At 44.1% G+C, this 18985-nt stretch overlaps 1 protein-coding gene across 1 annotated transcript; it reads right to left on the minus strand.

Moving 5' to 3' along the window:
• Positions 1-337: 337 nt before the first annotated feature.
• On the minus strand, positions 338-14232 carry TMEM151B (transmembrane protein 151B). The gene is made up of 2 exons (XM_044450609.1): positions 14170-14232; positions 338-1774 (listed from the first exon to the last, which is right to left on the minus strand). The coding sequence occupies exons 1-2, from the start codon at positions 14230-14232 to the stop codon at positions 338-340; spliced, it is 1500 nt and encodes a 499-aa protein (XP_044306544.1).
• Positions 14233-18985: the final 4753 nt, after the last annotated feature.

Below are 18985 nucleotides of genomic sequence, written 5' to 3' on the forward strand. Positions count from 1 at the left end.
ACTGTTTCTGGAAGGTTTTGTCAAGGTAGATGGAGGCAAAGCTGGAAAGAAACAGCCCCAGTGGCTGGACTGTTGCTGCCCCTCTTTCTGCTTTTTTTTTTTGCATGTGGTTGTCAATCTGCAATTCTGTTCCAATGGTGGTGTTAGCTGCCCACCTCACTGCAAAGCAATTACAGGTCTCCAGAGCTGGAGCAGGACTCGGGAGCTGTGGAGTCCTCTATGGGATGATGTGAGGGAGTCATCCTCTCTGACTCACAAAGATGTGTCGAGTCCTCTATTTTTGTGCAACCCTATCTCCCCAACCACCATGCACGAGCATAGGGCACTTTTCACACCCTCAGAGTGAGGTTTCCACGCAGGACCCGTTCCGATGGAGGTGGCGGTGATCGTGGTTGAGACAGCCCTCGTTTCGATGCACAATGAGGATGGGGAAGTAGAGAGCATCTTGGTAAGGAGGGGGGTCTTCCTCCTCCACAGTGACCTGGCTGGACAGGCGGGTCTGCTCTGTTGGGCAGCTTTGTTCATTGAGACTCCCACTCCGGCTCTGCCAGAGGCAGCTGCGCCGGGAGCCGTAGAGGCGGCCCAGTGAGAAGCGGCTGCTGCTAAAGGGGATCCTGGGGCTACCATTGCAGATACTGAGGGCGCTGCGAGAGAAAATGGAAGAGCTGCTTATAGTCCTGTGACACTGGTCACAGTTTTGCCTGTAGCTCCCATAGCGGCAGGAGGAATATGTAGTGCAGCCGGACAGTCCCACCAAGTCCATGAGAACAGCCTCTGAATAGCTGGGCACCAGCTGCTGGTTCGACCGGATGTGCCACTCCAACTCAGTACTATCCACTGTGTTGACTCGGGGCATCCTCCGGCAGAAAGGGCGCTCTTCTGCTGGTGTTACTGCCACATAATCAAATCCAAAGAGTTTCTCCACGTGATAGTGGACATAAGAAGTGCGATACTCGTTCAAGACTCGCAACGGCCAGGACAAAGTCAAAAGAGCAGCTACCCAAAAGACATAGTGTGAGACATACCAAGGTAGGTTGTCTGGATCTGAGAAGGCCACCATATACTCTTTGAAGTCCACATTCTTGAGATGCATGCCTTCTCTTGCCTCCATATAGTCATCCAGTCCTTCGTTCTCTGTGAAGAAACGGGCCCTCTGGGTCAGATAAGAATTCTCAGACTCCACGTTGGCAAAGCTAAAGCACTTGGTGAAGCGAAGCCGAGTGGCTGGAAAATGCTCCAGGTCAATCAGGTCCTTTGAGATGTCCTTCACCCCACAGTTAGAATAGTCAAACTCTGCTTCAGCCACATGGGTATTGACTCTCTCATGATACACTTGGGTGGTGGTATAAGCATCGCCATTCCGGTAGCGGGTGATCTGGCGAGTCCGCCTGACGTAATGGTAGCTGATGGCTTTCCACCAGATGCATGGTGTGGCCTGCTGCATCCTCTGGACACGGTCATGCACGCTCTCCACATCCACCTTGTACTGGAGTTCATTGCGGGTGTAGCAGTGCCAGCACTCCACCAGGTAGACCACATAGAGCATCACCAGGAAGGCCAAGGGGATGTAGACATAGCCATTGGAGCAAGGGCTGTCATGGTACATCATGGACTTGCCCTTGTAGGCGCTGTCAAAGGTCAGCCGGGTTACTTTAGTCACATGGCACCATGTCATGGCTCCCATGCAGCCGTACATGAGGAGGGAGAGCACCAGGCACTTCCAGTGAGACTCTCTGCAGAGAGACTTGCTGAAGGACTGCTTCACTGGCCGCTGCTGCTCCAGGTGGCGTGGGGAGAGAAGAGAGAACAGAGAACAGAAAGAGAAATTACAATATAGTGACGGAAATGGGAAAGCCACAGAGCTGCGTAAATCTTGGCACTGGCTAGAGAATGAGTCACAGATGCACGTCTCCAGGGGCCTAAAATCTCACTCCAGAAGCTACTCAGGATAAATCCTCCCAGCTGACAGCAGGCAAGAGGAGCTAGAGGCCTGTCCAGCGTGCAAGTGCTTCCCAGGACCCATAGTTTATGTCCTTCAGTTACTCCTATGGGAAGCACGTTCCCTCTCTTTCCCGCCCTCGGACTGTCACATTCTCCTCTCAAGCAATCATAAAATGTGTGCTTGGAGTGTATGCGGTTGGCAAGCCACGAGCATATATGGTCATCCTCTTTCAGGCTGAATGGAGAAGCTGGGGTAGCAGCTGCTTTCACAATAGGATGGAAAAGATGCCCCCCATCTCCCCGTGAACCCCAGATCAATTTTCCCTGTCACTGGAAGCTGAAGATACAGCAGTTGGTTTGCAATCTGCAGTTACTCCTTAGCACGTCAACTAGCTCCTTCTTTTTGCCTGTGATTTCTGTCTCAGATTGAAATCTTCTACTCACAGGTCAAGAAAGACTGGTATTTATTAAATCCAGTATATTCACCTGCCAGCACTAGCTATGGTTCTCTGTCCTTCTGTAAGAGCAAAGTAAGCAGATGAGAATTACATGTTGCTGTTACTGTATCACCTACATTCCAGGATGTAAACCAAGGATGAGCAGCCTGCAGCCTGAGGGCCAAATCTGGCCTGCTGAGCATCTCCATCCAACTCATGAAGGTGGCAAGCAAGATTCCTCCAAGAAGGGAAAGCAAATAGGAATATGACAGCTGACTGAGCTACAGCCTTGAGGAGCATTCCTCAAGGCTGTTGTTCAGTCAGCTTCACTTTTCCTTCCCTTTTCCCTAAATAGGGAAGGAGAAGGGTATGTGTGAAATCAGCTTCTGCTGGAGCCACCAATCTGAGAAGCACTCCTTTGTAAGATTTGTAAGGAGACAGATTTGTAAGGAGTTAGATCAAGCCCTTTCTTCTCCCTAGCAGACCAGTGTGGGTTGAGAGTGCATATGAAAGTAGGAATGTTGGATCTCTGTGAAAATGTGTGAGGAGCACACCTGCTGGCAGTAGCTCTTCCCAATTTAGACAGTAGACCTGCCCACTTATGGAACCTGCTGTAGGCTGGTCTTTCCCCCTCCCCTTTCTCTTTCCAAGCAGATCAAGACAGGAAATTTTGAATGACAGACTTTATTATGTTAAAGTAGTATTGCAGAGGTTGTTAACAAAAGTCATCAATCAAGTTGGAAACACCAACTACTTAGGGAAATTACCACTCATGCCAAGAAGCTGATTCCAAAGTGAATCCCCTTTTCCACTCTTCTCACCCAAACAGAATTAACTCCACCCTCAGGAAGGTTCTTGCTGCTTGTGGGCTAGATGCCAGATAATACGAATTGGTCTCTTCATCTGCGGTGATGCTGGAAGATGTGACCATTCCCCTCTGGCCCTGTTCAGCAGTGTCTTTCTTGAAACAATACCTGCCTGGTTCTCACCATTCACCTGGTTATCTTTCAGAATTCAGGCCTTGGCTTTCAGCTAAGAATTCTGACCCCACCTCCTCTTCCAACTCAGATTCAGACTCAGAGGTAACTACCTTGAAATGCTATATTTTGGGAGATGTGGGCCCAATTCCTACAGCACTCCATTTGAAACCAACCAAGCTCACTGAAATTATATATAAGCCTTCTTACAGTTCTCTTTAAAAGACACTAGGCATCTTTGTGTTTTCATCAGGCAAAACCCTGAAGGCCTGGGGAACTAAAATGCTAGGTAAAAGATAGAGGATGGAAATTCCCCATCATTCTCCAGTGCTTAGAGTTCCTGTCTTCAACAGCCTGTCTTCCTCAGAAAGTGGATTCTGTGTCCCATGCTGAATGTTGGGCCCCATCTTAAGGGTCCAGGTTCTCAATCCATGATTGCAGGAGGTAAGCAAGCACAAACAGCAGGGGGATGTGAGGCCTGTTATGATGTGGCTCTGTGTCACACACAGGAAATGAAACTTACTTTACGCTGCTTCTACAAGGATGCAATCCTGTGCAAGTCTAGCCTGAAAACAGCCTACAACTTCTAAACCTCCCAGCCAGCTATGATAAATGCAACCCATGCATGCTATAGAGCAGTTTATTTATGTATTTTAACCAAACGGTGGGGGAAGATGGACAAAGATGGCTCTCAGACCTCCTACAATAGTCAAGCAGCTGGAGTTTCTCTCTGCCTTAGATTCACAACTAAAACATGTTCTTTGACCAAGTGATGTTCCAGTGGTATAAACAATGGTTGCTACAGGCAAAAATCACTGCACTTACCCATCTAGGATTCACAGTGTGGTAGGAATGCAGAACAGTGAAAGTGCACTTTAAAACAAATAAATAACTAATTTGTTTTTAGCAGCATCCATATGCTGCTGATAGAGTTACAAGTGACTAAAATGGAAATATATTACAAACTACAGTTTCTCGCCTGCTTGGATGCTGTTAGTTCTATTTTTATATATCTCACATTTTCTGAGAGTGACTAGCAAGCAAGCCTGGCTTTATAAATCTTCCATGCTGACAGGATGCAAGAAGTAGCTTCCCCACTGGTATAGCTGCTATCCTCAGGGTCATTAAAAAGATTTCTCCAGCAGGAGCTTTTTGTATTCAAATTCTTGGATGAAAATTCCTAAGACAGAATTTATACATGTGCTTTTATAACCATGATTCTTGGGGTGGCGAGGAGACCAGTGCAAAGCAGGCCTCCAGATCTCTTTTCAATGACTCATTCCAATAAGCACCTCAATGGGCTGTCCTTGGCAGGCGGAGGTCCTCACCAAGCTATTTTGCTGCTCAGTAAGTGAAAGGAGTGATTCCTCCACTTATTTGCATGAAGGGAAAGGCCATGCCAGGAGGAGGAGGAAGAAGAAAAAACAGCTGGAGGAGAACCAAAGGCTACTCTCCACCATGGAAACTGTAGGCTTCTTTGGAAGTCCCCTCTCAAGAAACAGTGCCTCGAAGCAGCTGTTCAAGGAGGCTTGGTTCACCCCTCACCTTTCTTGATGGTGCAGGTATTCCAGAAGAAGCAAATCTCTTTGCTCTACTGCAGTAGTGCTGAAAGGGGAGTGTGTGAGACAGAACAAATGATGTGTGTACGTTAAAGAGAGAGTGACCCACTACCAAGGTGTTGCCACCAACGTTGTCTTGGGTGCCAATCCAGCCTTCAGGGCAAAACAGTTTCCCAACCCTGGTCTAGAGATTCAGGTCACCTAAACAAATTCCCACATAACTAAAGAAGCAAGGAACTGAAGCAGCACAAGGCAAACTTTAGTTCAGAAACACAGAACAACGGGGGACATGATAAAGGGCCCTAAAATTATGCATGCTGCTGATAAAGTGGACAAGATAACATTTTCTCCCTTTCTCATAATAGTCAAATCCAAGTCACCCAGTGAATGGTGGGAGAATCAGGATGGAAAAATGCAAATATTGCTTCATATAAAAGGAAATAAATATATTGGATCCCCTGTCATAAGACTCGATGACTGCCATCAACACAGATGGCTTTAACAGCCAAGTCCTGATGGCTGCATGCTCCCTCCTGGACCAGAGGCAGCATGCCCTGAATACTAGAGGGACAGTGGAGCAGGTCTGTTCTCATGTCCCGCTTGTGGGCCTCTTGGGCCACCCTCTTGGGCTACTGCAGGAAATAGGGATGCTGGATGAGACAGATCTTTGGTTTAATCCAACAGGATTCCTCTAATGGCCAAAGGAGCAAGAGCAACTGGGAAATGGTACTCCTCTGAGCAGGACTGCTTTCTAGTGATGTGACCCACCTGGCTCCAGTCACCTAATCAACAGTCACAGGGAATGTACCTGCCTCTTCCTCCTGTGGGTGCAGAAGCCAAGACATAGGACAGTCACTGACTAGATCATAGAATCATACATTTGGAAGAGGCCTAGAAGGCCACTGGGTCAGACTCAAGTCTCTCATCCAGATTTGAACCAGGCCTGATCCTGCTTAGCTTCCAAGATTAGGCAGGATCAGGCACTTCAGAACTGCTAAGGTGGTGCACCATATCCCTACCAGCAATAACAACATGCCTAATTTCTGCTAATGCTTTAGAGCTTTTTTTTTTGGGGGGGGGGGCGTGCAAAGTATTCAGGGACTTAAGGCCTAGCAAATTCTTATCTAAGGGTTTCGCTGCATGAAGCATTTATTGTGTGCTCATGATTCTTCACTCACAGTACTTTGTGGATGCTTTACACATTCTCCAAAGCCTCCTCTATACTTTCCAAGCATTTCCATAATTTCTTTTTGGGTTGAGGAAAGTAAGGTATTAGCAGAATAAAACACTAAATCACACACGCGCGCGCAAGCGCGCGTGCGTAAAAGAATGTTTTAACTTCTGCAAAAAATCCAGAAACTCTCAGTAAAGTGGTGGATTAAAAGCCTGATGTAGAGAAGTCCTAAATGAAAATCAATATAGAGCTTGCCACTGAGGACAGCAAGATCTGAGAGCTGTTCTCTAAACGCTGTTTTTCACCTTGTCCCCAAGTGCTGGATTCCTAACCCAAGAACAAACCAGAAGACATATGAAGAATAATGGCTGGATACACACACTCCTGGCTCCCCCGCCCCCGCCCCCATGTTTTTAGTGTTGTTCAGTTTCTGAAATGTGGGAGGTATCCAGTACATTTTAACAAGCCACAGTGCCAGGTGTCAGGCTCATCATTAACCCTCAGTATCAACACTAATAAGATCAACCTCTTGGGTTGAGTTAATTAAGTTTCCAGGCAACATCCTGTTCCCAGAAAGCAAGTGGCTGGTCTGTGGTTGATGAAGACTTGCTTTGCAGCGCAAAGCGCTTTCAAAGAATGAGGCAGATAGAGAAGGCAAAGCAGCACTTTGCTTGAGGGGCTGAACAGATCGGTGCTGAGTAGTCGACGGACTCAGGCCAGACTCAGTACCAGTTTCAGCCTACTTGAAGGAGTAAACACAACTAGGCATGATGCAACAACCTCCTTGCACCATCATGGGATGCTGAAAGAGTAGCGCTACTGTCCTGCTCCGGCTTTCCTGCTTCTATGCTTTTGAAAGCCATGCCTGGTCTTTGGTTGGGGACTTGCATATGAATTCCTGGAGAAGCACAATCCAACGTGAAGAAAGGCAGCTGCCTATTTCTCAGATTCTTCATGCCAATTCTGCCCAATCCCCCAATACTGTGCCCTCATATGCTTTGCCCATCTCAAAACTGCCTGCCCACTCAGCCCCCCACCCCCCCACAGGCACACCTGAAAATCTGTTCTGAAGCCTCCCCAGCCCTCCAAAGCAGACTCTGAAGGCACAAGGGGGGCTACATCGGGAAGGAAGAATCTGCTGATGGAAAAAGCTGTGTCAGCAAGAGAACCTAATTAGATGCTACCCACTGAGTTCCCTAATTCTCCTTGCATCTTATTTCTCAGTACCGAAACATCAAGGAACTAACTCTTGCCACATTCTTTCTTTCAGTCTTGCAGGAAGGAACAGCCTTGCTGCAGAAGGAAGGCCACAGGACCAGGTCACTGTGAAACATAAGATGTGGGAAGTGAAATCTGATGAGGGATATTCTGTGCATGCAAGCAGACCTCAAGGCTGCAGAGAAAAAATTGGCAGTGCATGGCTGGTGTTTGTTGAAGGCTCAGAAACCAAAGAGGGCCTTAATCAAGACATCTGTATGCAGCAGCCTGGATCTCTGCACCTCGCATACTCTTCTGATCGAAGACATCTCTCCTATTGCTCTCCACTATCCTCTCCTCCTCCTCCTCCTCTCTTCCCATCTGTGAGTTCAGTCTTTGCTAAAAAAAAAAAAATCAATATTCTGCAAAAATAAATATTGCAATAAAGGTAATTATGCCTATTTTTCTATTATGAACATTTCTAGAGCAATTTTCAGTATACACAGTGAAATTAACAATCAAGTACAGTATTTATTTTAGAAGCTGTCTACCACTCTGTGCTGGCCTGCACTTACGCATTATTTGCATAATTTATCCTAATTGAGGCTTGGATTTTAGCTTGTTTATTAGTGGGATTTTTGTTTTGTTTTTTGCTTGCTATGGCCTTGAAAATAAAACATGAAACAACCTTTTTCTGCTGGAGTGTCTCCTGATTCCTGTGAATAATTAGAAAAGATAGACACATCTGTGGAAAATACTTTCACTTTATTCAAACCTTATTCAACAAATCACTGCTGAACTAAGCAAGACTGGGTCCCCACCCTGTCTTAGGCTATGTGGAAGGCACAGGAATGTGAATGTCAAGTACCGCATTCTTCATCCAGCAGTTTTGCTGCCATTTAGTACCAAGTGCATGTTTGCTTTCAGCAGCATGCCCTCACTTCCAGCAGACACCCCCAACAGCAACAAGGCAGTACAACCTACAACAACTCTGGACATCAGATGCATAATCAGCTGAAATTAAAGCCTCCAATGATTGCTTAAATAGAATAATCAATCATGAGTTAATCTCTTCCACATACACCGTGTAATACTCTTACATGGGATCATTACCTTTCAAGCACATTTCACAACTTGATGTCTTCATACGCGTCTGATGCCGCTACTTCTTAACAGTGGGACAAAACCTGGCTAAACTTTTATGTAATTAGCAGCAACTGTAGAGGACAAAAAGGACAGATGCTAATCCCACTGGGGACTGTGGTAATTTGCCTCTCCCCTCCCAGAGGTGCAAACCAATCCCTGCCTGCCATCGGCTCTCATTTCAAGTCAAACAGAACTTTCAAACTTAAGGAAGATACTGATATAGTTGGGAAATAAAAGGCATGAAGCTAGAACAAGCAAAGCCGAGATGGTGGGGCTCATGTAGATGGAACACTTTTCTAAGAGCTGTTGCACTAAGTATAGGGGGGCCATTACTTAGTTGGTAGAATGATGGCCAGGCCTTACTTTTGTTGTTAGTCGCGAAGTCGTGTCCGACCCATCGCAACTCCATGGACAACATTCCTCCAGGCCCTCTTGTCCTCCACCATCCCCTGGAGTCCACTCAAGCTCACACCAACTGCTTCAGTGGCTCCATCCAGCCACCTCATCCTCTGCCGTCCCCTTCTTCTTTTGCCAGGCCTTACTAGCAGAAGACGAATTTGATCAAGTGGCATGTTCACACAGCAGCCAGAAAAGAGTCCCTGGCTCAAACCCTGGAGAGATATTGCAGCAAGTAATACTGAGGCATACAGAACCAACTGTCTGGTGTGGTATGTCAGACTTCTTAAGTGAGAGAAATGAAAATATAACCTGCCTTATCATGCCTTATTATGTTCATTTTATTATTTATTTGAGGTTTTTGTATACCATCCAACTACTATTGTCTCGAGACAGTCTTACAATAAAAACAGGATAAAAATGAAGCATAGCATCCAGTAATAAAACCATACATTAAAAACCTAATCAACTTTTAAAATAATGGGTATATAAAAAGGTTCTAGCCTGGGGCCAAAAAAAATACAAAGTTGGTGCCAGGTGAGCCTCTCTGGGGAAACCGCACTTTCCTCCAGCCCAGCCTTTCCCAACCTTTTAATCTGAAACATATGGGCTACATCTCCTGCCATTCCCAACTGTTGGCCATGCTGGCTGGAGCTGATGGGAGTTGTAGTCCAAAACTTCTGGGGGTGCACCAAGTTAAAGAAGGCTGCTCCAGCCTCTTTCTACCTCCACTGAAAGCTTCTTAGCAGCCTAAAGGAATGAAACATATTGTGAAATATGTCTGTTTGCAACCTGAGTTAGCGATCTCAGCTGCTGCTAACTGGTTCTCTTCTCCCCCCTAAGATTTGCTGGCAAATCTTACAGCCAATTCAAGTATTCAGTTCCTGAAGTGGGACACTCCTCTGAAAATATGTCATGTGTCTTCTCAGGGAAAGGATTCCAAAAGTGTTCCCAAGTTCCCAAAACAGTATTCAACCCACACTAAAAACATGTAAGCAAGTGCAAGCATCTTTCACTGGTTTCTGGATCAGCACAGTTTGATCCCTTTGGTTATCCACTTTAATGACACTGTGTTTGAAAGTCTCATTTGATAAAGAAGTTGAAAATCTACTTCCAAGCATGTTTAAGTTGTACCTTCTAGAGTTAAGGCTTATGCTACAGGCTGCCTTATATCAAGCCAGAGTATTAGTCCATCTAGCTCCATGTTGTCTATCAACACAGCCTGGCAGCAGCTTTCAAAACTTTTACAAAATAATCTTTCCCAACTCTACCTGGAAACACTGAAGATGGAATCATGTGAAGCAGTCGCTTAGTCTCTGAGCAAAACCCGTTTCCCTAACGTTCATTTGGAGAAGATAAAAATGTTGCATGTTTTGTTCCTTGCCTTTAGCAACAAAACCTCATACTGGAGACATCACATGTTCCTAAAACGAGGACTGCAAAAATACCACATTCAGCTAGCGTGTGAAGAATAGATCTATTGTGAGTGCTAGGTTCTGTCAAAGGAGAATGCATTGACTGCATAAATCCAAATCCCTCAATATTCCCCAAAGGTAATGCCAACTTCGTTGCAAAGGAAGTGGAGCTTCTAGCTGCAGAAGGAAAAGACAGCATGAGCTTCTGGTTCTGTGTTGGGGATAATGAGGTAAACCTCTGAATCAGAAAGTGTCAGTTCTATTCGAGACCCACCCAGCACAGGGCAAATTAAAAGTACAGCAAGAAAGAAGCAATGTGTGAATTAGTAAACTAATCAATGGTGTGTTGACCAGGGAGCTAGATTTAAAACAGACATGGATTTTTACACTAACAGTGCAAAAGGATTTTAAATGGACAGAAAAGGTTGTAGGTGAGTAGTCGATCATACGCTCTGCATGCGAAAGGTTCCAGGTTCCGTTTCTGCACTCTCAAGTAGGGCTTTGAAAGTCTTATCTGAAATCCCAGAGCATCACGACTAGCTACTATATCTAGACCATCAAGAGCTTGATGGAACAATGATCTGACTTAGTCCAAGGTGATTTTCCAACTTCTTGCTTTCAAAACCCACCACCTTTCCCCATGTTTTGAACCCATTGGTATTGCCTTGGGGAGGAAAAACCTGGAAGAGCAAAATGAGTTTCAGAGAAATGCATCTGACCTTCCCCTGAGATCAAGCAGAGCGCCACTGATGTGCACATATCTATGGCAGGCTGTCAGGCAGCAAGAGCTGAAACACTGAATATGCTTCCAACTTGCATCTGTCAACCTGTAGCAGCAGCATGGAATCTTTAACAAGTTTCTAAAAATCAGTGTCTTTCATGATGATGTTGACAATGCAAGGTACCTCCCAGGAGAGCAGAGTGACAGCAGCTTCCCCTCAAATTAATCTTTCTATTTTCTAGCTTCCTGGTGTTATTTTCCAGTTCTTCTTCCCTATAGGTTTTGACCATGAGGGACTCCAAGCCCTAGTTACTATCTATGCTGGCTTAAGCCAAGCTTCCTGTTAAGTCTAAAGGGAATAAGAGTGCTTCTGTACATAACATCTCGGGATTATCTTGTGTAAAGGCAACACTGAAGGTACTAGTAGGAGGAGAACTTCTTAACCCAGGGAACTCATCCTGCATCCAGTTCCTTGCATATGCTGTATTTAAAGCAACATGAATTATATATTACACAACAGATTTGAAGGACTGCATGTTTATTTAATTGCAATCTTGATTTCTTCTCAAACTATAAGAGAGGCCTCCCTGTGAGAACTCAAGAAGGCAAATGTTTCGGTGAATGCCCAACCTCCTCCCAGTCCCTCCCAGGCCAATGTTTCTATGTCCCTGGGTGGATTTTGCCCTCCCTCAAATCCATGGCTGGGTTCATACAAGTCAAAATACAGGCTGAATGTGGGTTGTTGTGCAGTCTAATTGTGGAATTTTATGAATCCAGCCATGATAACAAAGCAGTTTGTTAACCATGAGCAACCCTCAAAAGAACCCATGGGTTGACCTTTAGTTATGAACTAGGCATGGTTAACAAACCACTGGATCACATAACAACCAATGATTCAACAACAACCCATGCTCAAGCTGTATTCTGTCTTATCATGTTGTGTGATCCAGCTTCAGGGCTGTAGGATTAAAGGCTAGCACCTAAACTAGCCTTCCTCTAACCTGGTGCCCTCAACATATGTTGGTCTGTAGCTCCCATCATTCCTCGCCAGGCTAGGAATGATGGACATTTCACTTGAACATATCATGAGACCACTGGGATTGGGGAAGGGTAGCCTCAACCAGCTTCCCTTGTTTTGTTCACATATTATATTTCTTAAGGGAGCTGACCCAGATGCACTGCAGAAGCCCTCCTTTCCTCTCTCTCTCATGAAATAATTCCTTTCCTTTATATGAGTATGACCTAAATTCCTACCAACCTTGTCAGCCTATACATCTTTTCCCAGCAGAGGGGGAAATCCTGGACTATCTGCTCACAGTTCACACATCAGACTGAAGCCCATTAACAAGGAGTTGTGAAACTGGTGCACATTGTCCCTATTCAGTAACCACAGGCTGTCTGTCCCAAGGGCTTTGACTAGCCATTGCATTTATCTAAAAACAGAATGGGATAGTAAAAGGAGATATTCAGCAAGGAATCTGTATTGTTTGAGGCAGTCACTGTAAGTGACTGTCTCCTTTGCAGACTCGACTGCTCAGGTCAGGGAAGGTCAAGAAGTTGCATCAACCCAGAGGAAGCATTGCCCTATTTCACAAAATGATCTCAGAGTTTACATGTTTTAAACTGTTATTGCTCTATGCTTTATCTTAGCTGGACTGTAATTGGATGCTTTTAATGTGGCTGTCTTACATTTGGGTGCAGGTGTCCTACTGGGATACCCATGAGCCCGAGAGGCTTACGAGCATCCAATGCAAGGCAAGAGGATCAACAGCGGAGATCATATCCCTGCCCTCCCACTCTGCATTTGCGCCAGACTGGCTCTTTCATTTATCCAGCTGGAATGTTTCAGAGAGGGAGGGAAGGAGACTGGATCAGCTTCAGGATACTCCCAGTCTCATACCCCTTTTATCCCTCTCTGAAATCACCTTCCCAACTCTGGAGAGCAGCAGGGAATTTCAAGGGTGGAGCACTGTCTCTGACCTTGAAGCTGGGAATCTGAAATATTCCATTGCCCCTCAGATGCTGTTCAGAAGCTGCAGGTTTGTTCTGCCCATATATTTATATGTGGTTTACATTTTAAGTTCCTTCTTTGATTATTGTCAAAGAAGAGATGAGATCGGCCCTTGAGATCGGCGGCAGAGGCCCTTCTCCGGGAGCCCTCCGTGACGGACATTGGGAGGGTGAGCACCCGGAGGAGGGCTTTCTCTGCGGTGGCGCCCCACCTATGGAATGCGCTCCCCAGAGATGTCCGCCTGGCGCCGTCGTTATTTGCTTTTCGGCGCCAGGCCAAGACCTTTTTATTTAAACGTCATTTTAATTGTTGATCTTATTTATTGATTTTAACAACTTTGGCCAGGATGTCTCCAACTCTATTTTATTGTATTAGTGATATTTATTTGTAAGGCGCCCTGAGGCTTAGGCAAATGGGGCAGCATATAAGTCTGCTAAATAAATAAATAGTTTATGAATGTATTTATATTCGGTTATAAGCTGCTTAATACCATCAATTTGTACAAAAATCAAGATATAACTATTAAATAACAGATTAATTTGATGAAGGCAGAGTGCTAAAAAAGTGCCTTTTCTGAAAAGCCTCCAAACTTATAGCCCAGTCCTGTGCAAAGTATAGTCAAGTTCAATGTTCTTAGCAACACCTGTGCCATTAAGTGAGGAACAAGTCAAGTGTGGGAAGTGGTCTTAAACCACAAATTGTCACCTCTTACCTGAAACACTGCAACTTTTTTGCTTATTTTTTCAGACCTTGGTTCCTTTTTACCACTCTTCAAAATGCCTAAATCATTCACCTCTGCCATTGTTCAAATCACGCGACGCTTTTTTAATCCCTACTCCGGCTTCCATTTGCCTTCTCCTCACTCAGAATGCTCCCCATGATCTTAATCCCACTTTCTATTTTTGCCCTTCTTTCCTGTTATATCCCTTCCAGTTCTAACACTGTTGATGATCAAAGGTTTCCTGCTCTCTTAGACCTGTCCAATTTCTCCAAACTCCTTATATTCCTTGAATGCCTTCCCAAAACACCACCTGACTTATCTTCCATTCCATTCTCAAATCCTGTATTTTCTGCGAACACTTTGGCTTAACCTTTTAGCCTTTATCCCTAACCAAAATGTGTGATATACAAGAACATTTAACTGTTTTTGCCCACATTCATTGTTGCTTCCATTATGCCCTTCCTTCCCACTTACCATTTTCTTCACCACTGAGATGGAGATTGCAAGTTCCTCAGGGGCAAAAACATGTTTGCTCATGTTTTTCTGTAAAGATGTACTCGTACACTGATGGCACTAAATGAATATTAAGAGGAACAAGGAGACAGCCTGGAGTACTGCAGTTCTGAGTCAGAATTAGGAATTGAAACAACTATACTGGGAACTCCATGGTGGAATACTACTGAAGGGCAGACACTGAACTTCACAAGTGACGGGTGAGTTTGGTGAAGAAAAGGATGCACGGTGCTGTGCCTCAGTCAACAAACAGATATGTGTGCATGCTGAAAAAGAAGTCTAAAGGAAGGAAAAGCCTGTAGTGAGATGTAGCATAAAATTTTCCAAAAAGGAACATTTTCTTGACATTTTCCCAATTCTTTATTGTTCTATAGAAAGATTCCATTTCATACATTCTTTGGGAACGATAAATACTTTTCAGCTGATTAACCCTTGCAAGTATGTGAGAAAATGAATATACATAACTGAAGTGCATATGCCCGAGTGTAAAATAGGACTAATAGAAAATGACAACAAAACTGAAAGTGCTCCAGCAACCTTAGTGGAAGAGAGTTGAACCCTGTTGAAACAGGTTAAATAATTGTCACCATATCGTGCAGAGTTCTTCGGGTTGCTAAAAGTAATGTGTGTGTGAACATTTGTAGAGCCTTTGTTTACTGAGTAAATGTAAACAATGTAAGGAAAGTATATGCTTTTTACATGTTTACAAATATTTGTAGAGACATGAAATTTTCTATACAAAATAACCTTTAAATCACATGTGTACTTTAATTTTCCCCCTCAAATAGGTCAGACCAAATAGTTGCAGTGCATCTGAGAATAAAAGTTAATATGGACTGCTTTTTTAAGCTTGTTATTTACAAAACATAAATAAAATATGCTAAATTACATCACTTTCTAGGGCATCAATAAATTGTTCTGTACATCTTAAAAATTCCTGTGCAGTGAACATCTAGAAAATTCACATAGTTTAATGTCTGGGAAAAGTCCAGGAATAAGGATAATAATAAATAGATGAAAGATTGATGGGCAAAGTGAGGGTGAAACTGGTCTTGATTACCACAGGACATTTGGATGAAGATGGATTAAAGGAGGACTGCTAAACAGACTCTAGACTGCTCCAAGAAAATTTGGATCCCAAGCAGTATCTCCAGTCTCAGAGGTGAGAATGTGCTCAGAGCTGGGACTCCAAATTTGGAGATCCCTCCCTCTGCCTTCACAAGTACTGGCTGAAGTTCTGGAATTGGACCTTAGAGCTGGTGTTAGAGGGGAGACAGGAGGGGTTGAACGAAGCTCTGCCAAAATGCAAGGTGTGCCTCCATCTCCCCTCTTTGCAATTAGGAGCAAAAGACTTAGATGGATGAAATTGGCCATCTAAGTTTTTATAGAGCAGTAGAAATGCAAAGGTGATCCTTGCCTCCATTTTCCTCCTGCTCTCAGTAGGAAGTCTGTAATCCTATTGGTTCAAAGAGTGATGGGGTACCACACCAGGACACACTGTAAGTGTATAGTATCAATCAACAGGCCCACTAAACGGAAAAATTAACTGAGTAATGGATGCTCATGTCCTCAAAGACTTGTCAACCCTTCATTAATAAAAGCTTGGAGTAGTTCCACTGCTAAGGGCAGCTAGGCCCCTTTCCATAGGATTAGTTTGTGCTATGACCTTACACTACATTTTCCATTTAAGTATAACCATATTGGTTACTATTACAGCCACCATAACTATGTTACTTCTTAGCACATATACACATATACAGTACCACATTCCTTGGAGCACTGCTTCCAAAAGAAAGTGCCAAGAATTCTATAATAATGTCAGTAATTGTCATTGTTATTCTATATCTATTGTCAGAGCAATATGGCAGTGGAACCAGCTGCCTAGAGAGGTGGTGGGCTCTCCCACACTAGAGACATTCAAGGCAAAACTGGACAGCCATCTGAGTGGGATGGTGTAGCGTGGTGCCCTGCAGCAGCAGGGGGTTGGACCCAATGGCCTTCATGACCCCTTCCAACTCTACTATTCTATATTAATGAACCTTAGAGTGTATATCACAAAACGTATATCACAAAATTAGATATAAACTATGGTTACATACTTTCAATCTCTTTTCTTTTCTGAAAGAATGGAGAAAAAATACCCATTTAACTATCTTGAATATATGACAGGAAAAGCAATTACAGCATCACAATGAAAGGAGGGATCCCATGGGCCTTGACAGGGCCTACGAGGCCGTAGGGTGTTTCCATTCACAACTCCAAGGTCGGAGACAGTGCTCTAAGCTCAAAGCCATTAATCAAAGTTCTACCCCTGAAGCAAAAAGATCTGCACTGGCTGCCTAACCAAGGTTGGGAATGCAACCTTGGAGAGGGCTAAAAGAAAGCTTTCCAGTGGGCAGGGAGGGGAGGAGACTGGAGAGGCTAGGATATGAGCTGTTCTGAGGTTTCTCAGGCTTCCTTCCCTCCACCTCTGAAATGCTTTTGCCAAACGGGCAAAAGAGCCTGTTTGGCAAAAGGGTTGAGCAGGAGGAAAAGCAAGTGAAGATCACCCCTACTCCTCCTTCCCCCGTACATAGGATGCACATCTGAGTTCATGGATGTATCAGCATCAAGGATGGAACCCATAGGAATGCACCCAAATCTTGCTAAGCGTTTCCAAAACCTTAAAACTCAGTGGGCCGATGTACAGTTTCTTCACCTCCATGTAAGATAAATAAAAGGTAGTGAAAGAAGCATCTCTAATAACTTATACAGTATACAACTAGCCTCTTCAACACATACAACTGCTGCCGCAATTAGCTAAAATAATTATCTATGATGCATGGAAAGGAAAAAGAAAGGGAGGCCAAAAGAGACATCTGTGGCATGCATCTTTCTTTCAGTGAGAGAAGAAATACTGACAGGCATACCACTGGGAGCAGCTGCCATACACACAAAGTCTAGAAAATTTGCTGCAAAAAATTCCACTGCCCTCGGTCAATGTGGTATGCCTGCAACTAATCCTGCTGCAAACTTTTCCAGCTATGTGAACTGGAACCGAAGGAAAAGTTCACAGTAAGAAATGGGAATGAGGATGTAGCTCAGTGGAAGAGCAGATGCTTTGAAAACAGAAGATTCAGTGACAGTCCTGAACTGGTGCCTGGGTGGAGTGATGGACTGGTTGAGGGCTAATAAACTGAAGCTTAATCCAGACAAGATGGAAGTGCTATGGGGGGGTGGGGGGAGCCTCACTCCAGGCCATGCCGAGTCCTGGATGGGGTTGCACTCCCCCTAAAGGACAGAGTGCAGAGTTTGTGGGTGCTCCTGGATCTGGAGTTTCCCTGAGAGCTTCAGGTGACATCTGTGACCAGAAGCACCTTCCATCATATTTACCAACTGCATCCCTATCTAGACAAGCAGAATCTAGCAATGCTAATCCATGTTCTGGTAACCTCACATTTGGACTACTGTAATGCATTCTATGTGGGTCCAGAACTGTACCGAATAGGGCAACTCATCTGTTGACAGGGATCAGCAGAAATGAACACATCAGCTCAGTGCTATACCATCTGCACTGGCCACCAACTGAAGTCAGGGCCCACTTTAAGGAGCTTATGCTAACATATAAAGCCCTAAATAGGAGCGTTTCCTCCTGTATACACCGACCCAGACCCTTAGATCTTCTACAGAGGTCCTTCTCCATGACCCAGCTTTAAAGGAAGTAAAGAGGGTGGCTAGAAGGGGAAGGGCCTTCTCCATTGTGGCACCCCATTTATGGAATCAGTTTCTTAAAGAAATATGCTTGATGCTGACATACATGTTTTTGCACCAGGTTAAAACCTTTAACTTTTCACATTATTTTAACTATTGATTATATTATTTGGTTTTATATTGGCTTTTAAGATGGTTATTGGTACATGTGGAATAGTTTAATTGATTGTTAATTATGATGTATTGTTTTATTTATTGTTGATTTGTACATGCCTGTTTAATTTTATTTTTGTGTGAATGTCTTATGACAGATGTGTTTGTTTTAAATCTGTTTTTAAATTGAATGTTGCATTGTAAATTTTTAATAGTATTCTGTACACGGTTCTGAGAGCACTGTGCTAATTGAACGGTATAGAAGTGCCTAAATAAATAAATAAGGTCCCAAGCCCAACCCCTGATTAGCTAGCAGATGAGATGATGAGAGAGAAAGGGAGAAAACCTTTTCCTAAAGTGCCTGTGTGGACCCGTTTAAAGGAGCCAAACCCCTTCCTTACTAGACTTTTGTTTTTTACAGCAGTTTCTTAGGTTGACCTTGTCTTCCAGGTTTGATCAAGTTTCTCTGAACTTGTGTTTTTAATTCCTAAGAAAAGCCCTGCTCGATCATACCAAAGACCTATCTAGTCCCGCAAAGACCTGTTTAGTCCACTGTTCACCTAGTGGGTAAACAGCAGCCTCTGGGATATCCAAAAAGAGGACCCCCCTACTAATGTTCCCCAGCAACTGGTATACAGAGCAAAACCACCTTTGCTACTGTGGACAATATATATTCATCCTTACTATCAGACACTGATGATAGCCTTATTTCCCATGAATCTGACTACTCACCCTTTAAGCCCATCAATTTGGTGGCCATTACTACATCTGGTAGCAGCAAATTCAGGGTTTAAGTATATACTGTTCAAAGAACAAGTTCCTTGTGTTTGTTCTGACTCTCCCATCCTTTTGTTTCACTGTATGACCTGAGTTCTAGAATCGTGAGATTTTGTTTCTCCCTACCCATTGTCTCTGCATCACGCATTATTTTCTG

Source organism: Varanus komodoensis, unplaced genomic scaffold (assembly GCF_004798865.1).
Source record: "Varanus komodoensis strain SLA01 unplaced genomic scaffold, ASM479886v1 scaffold1, whole genome shotgun sequence".
NCBI lineage: Eukaryota > Metazoa > Chordata > Lepidosauria > Squamata > Varanidae > Varanus > Varanus komodoensis.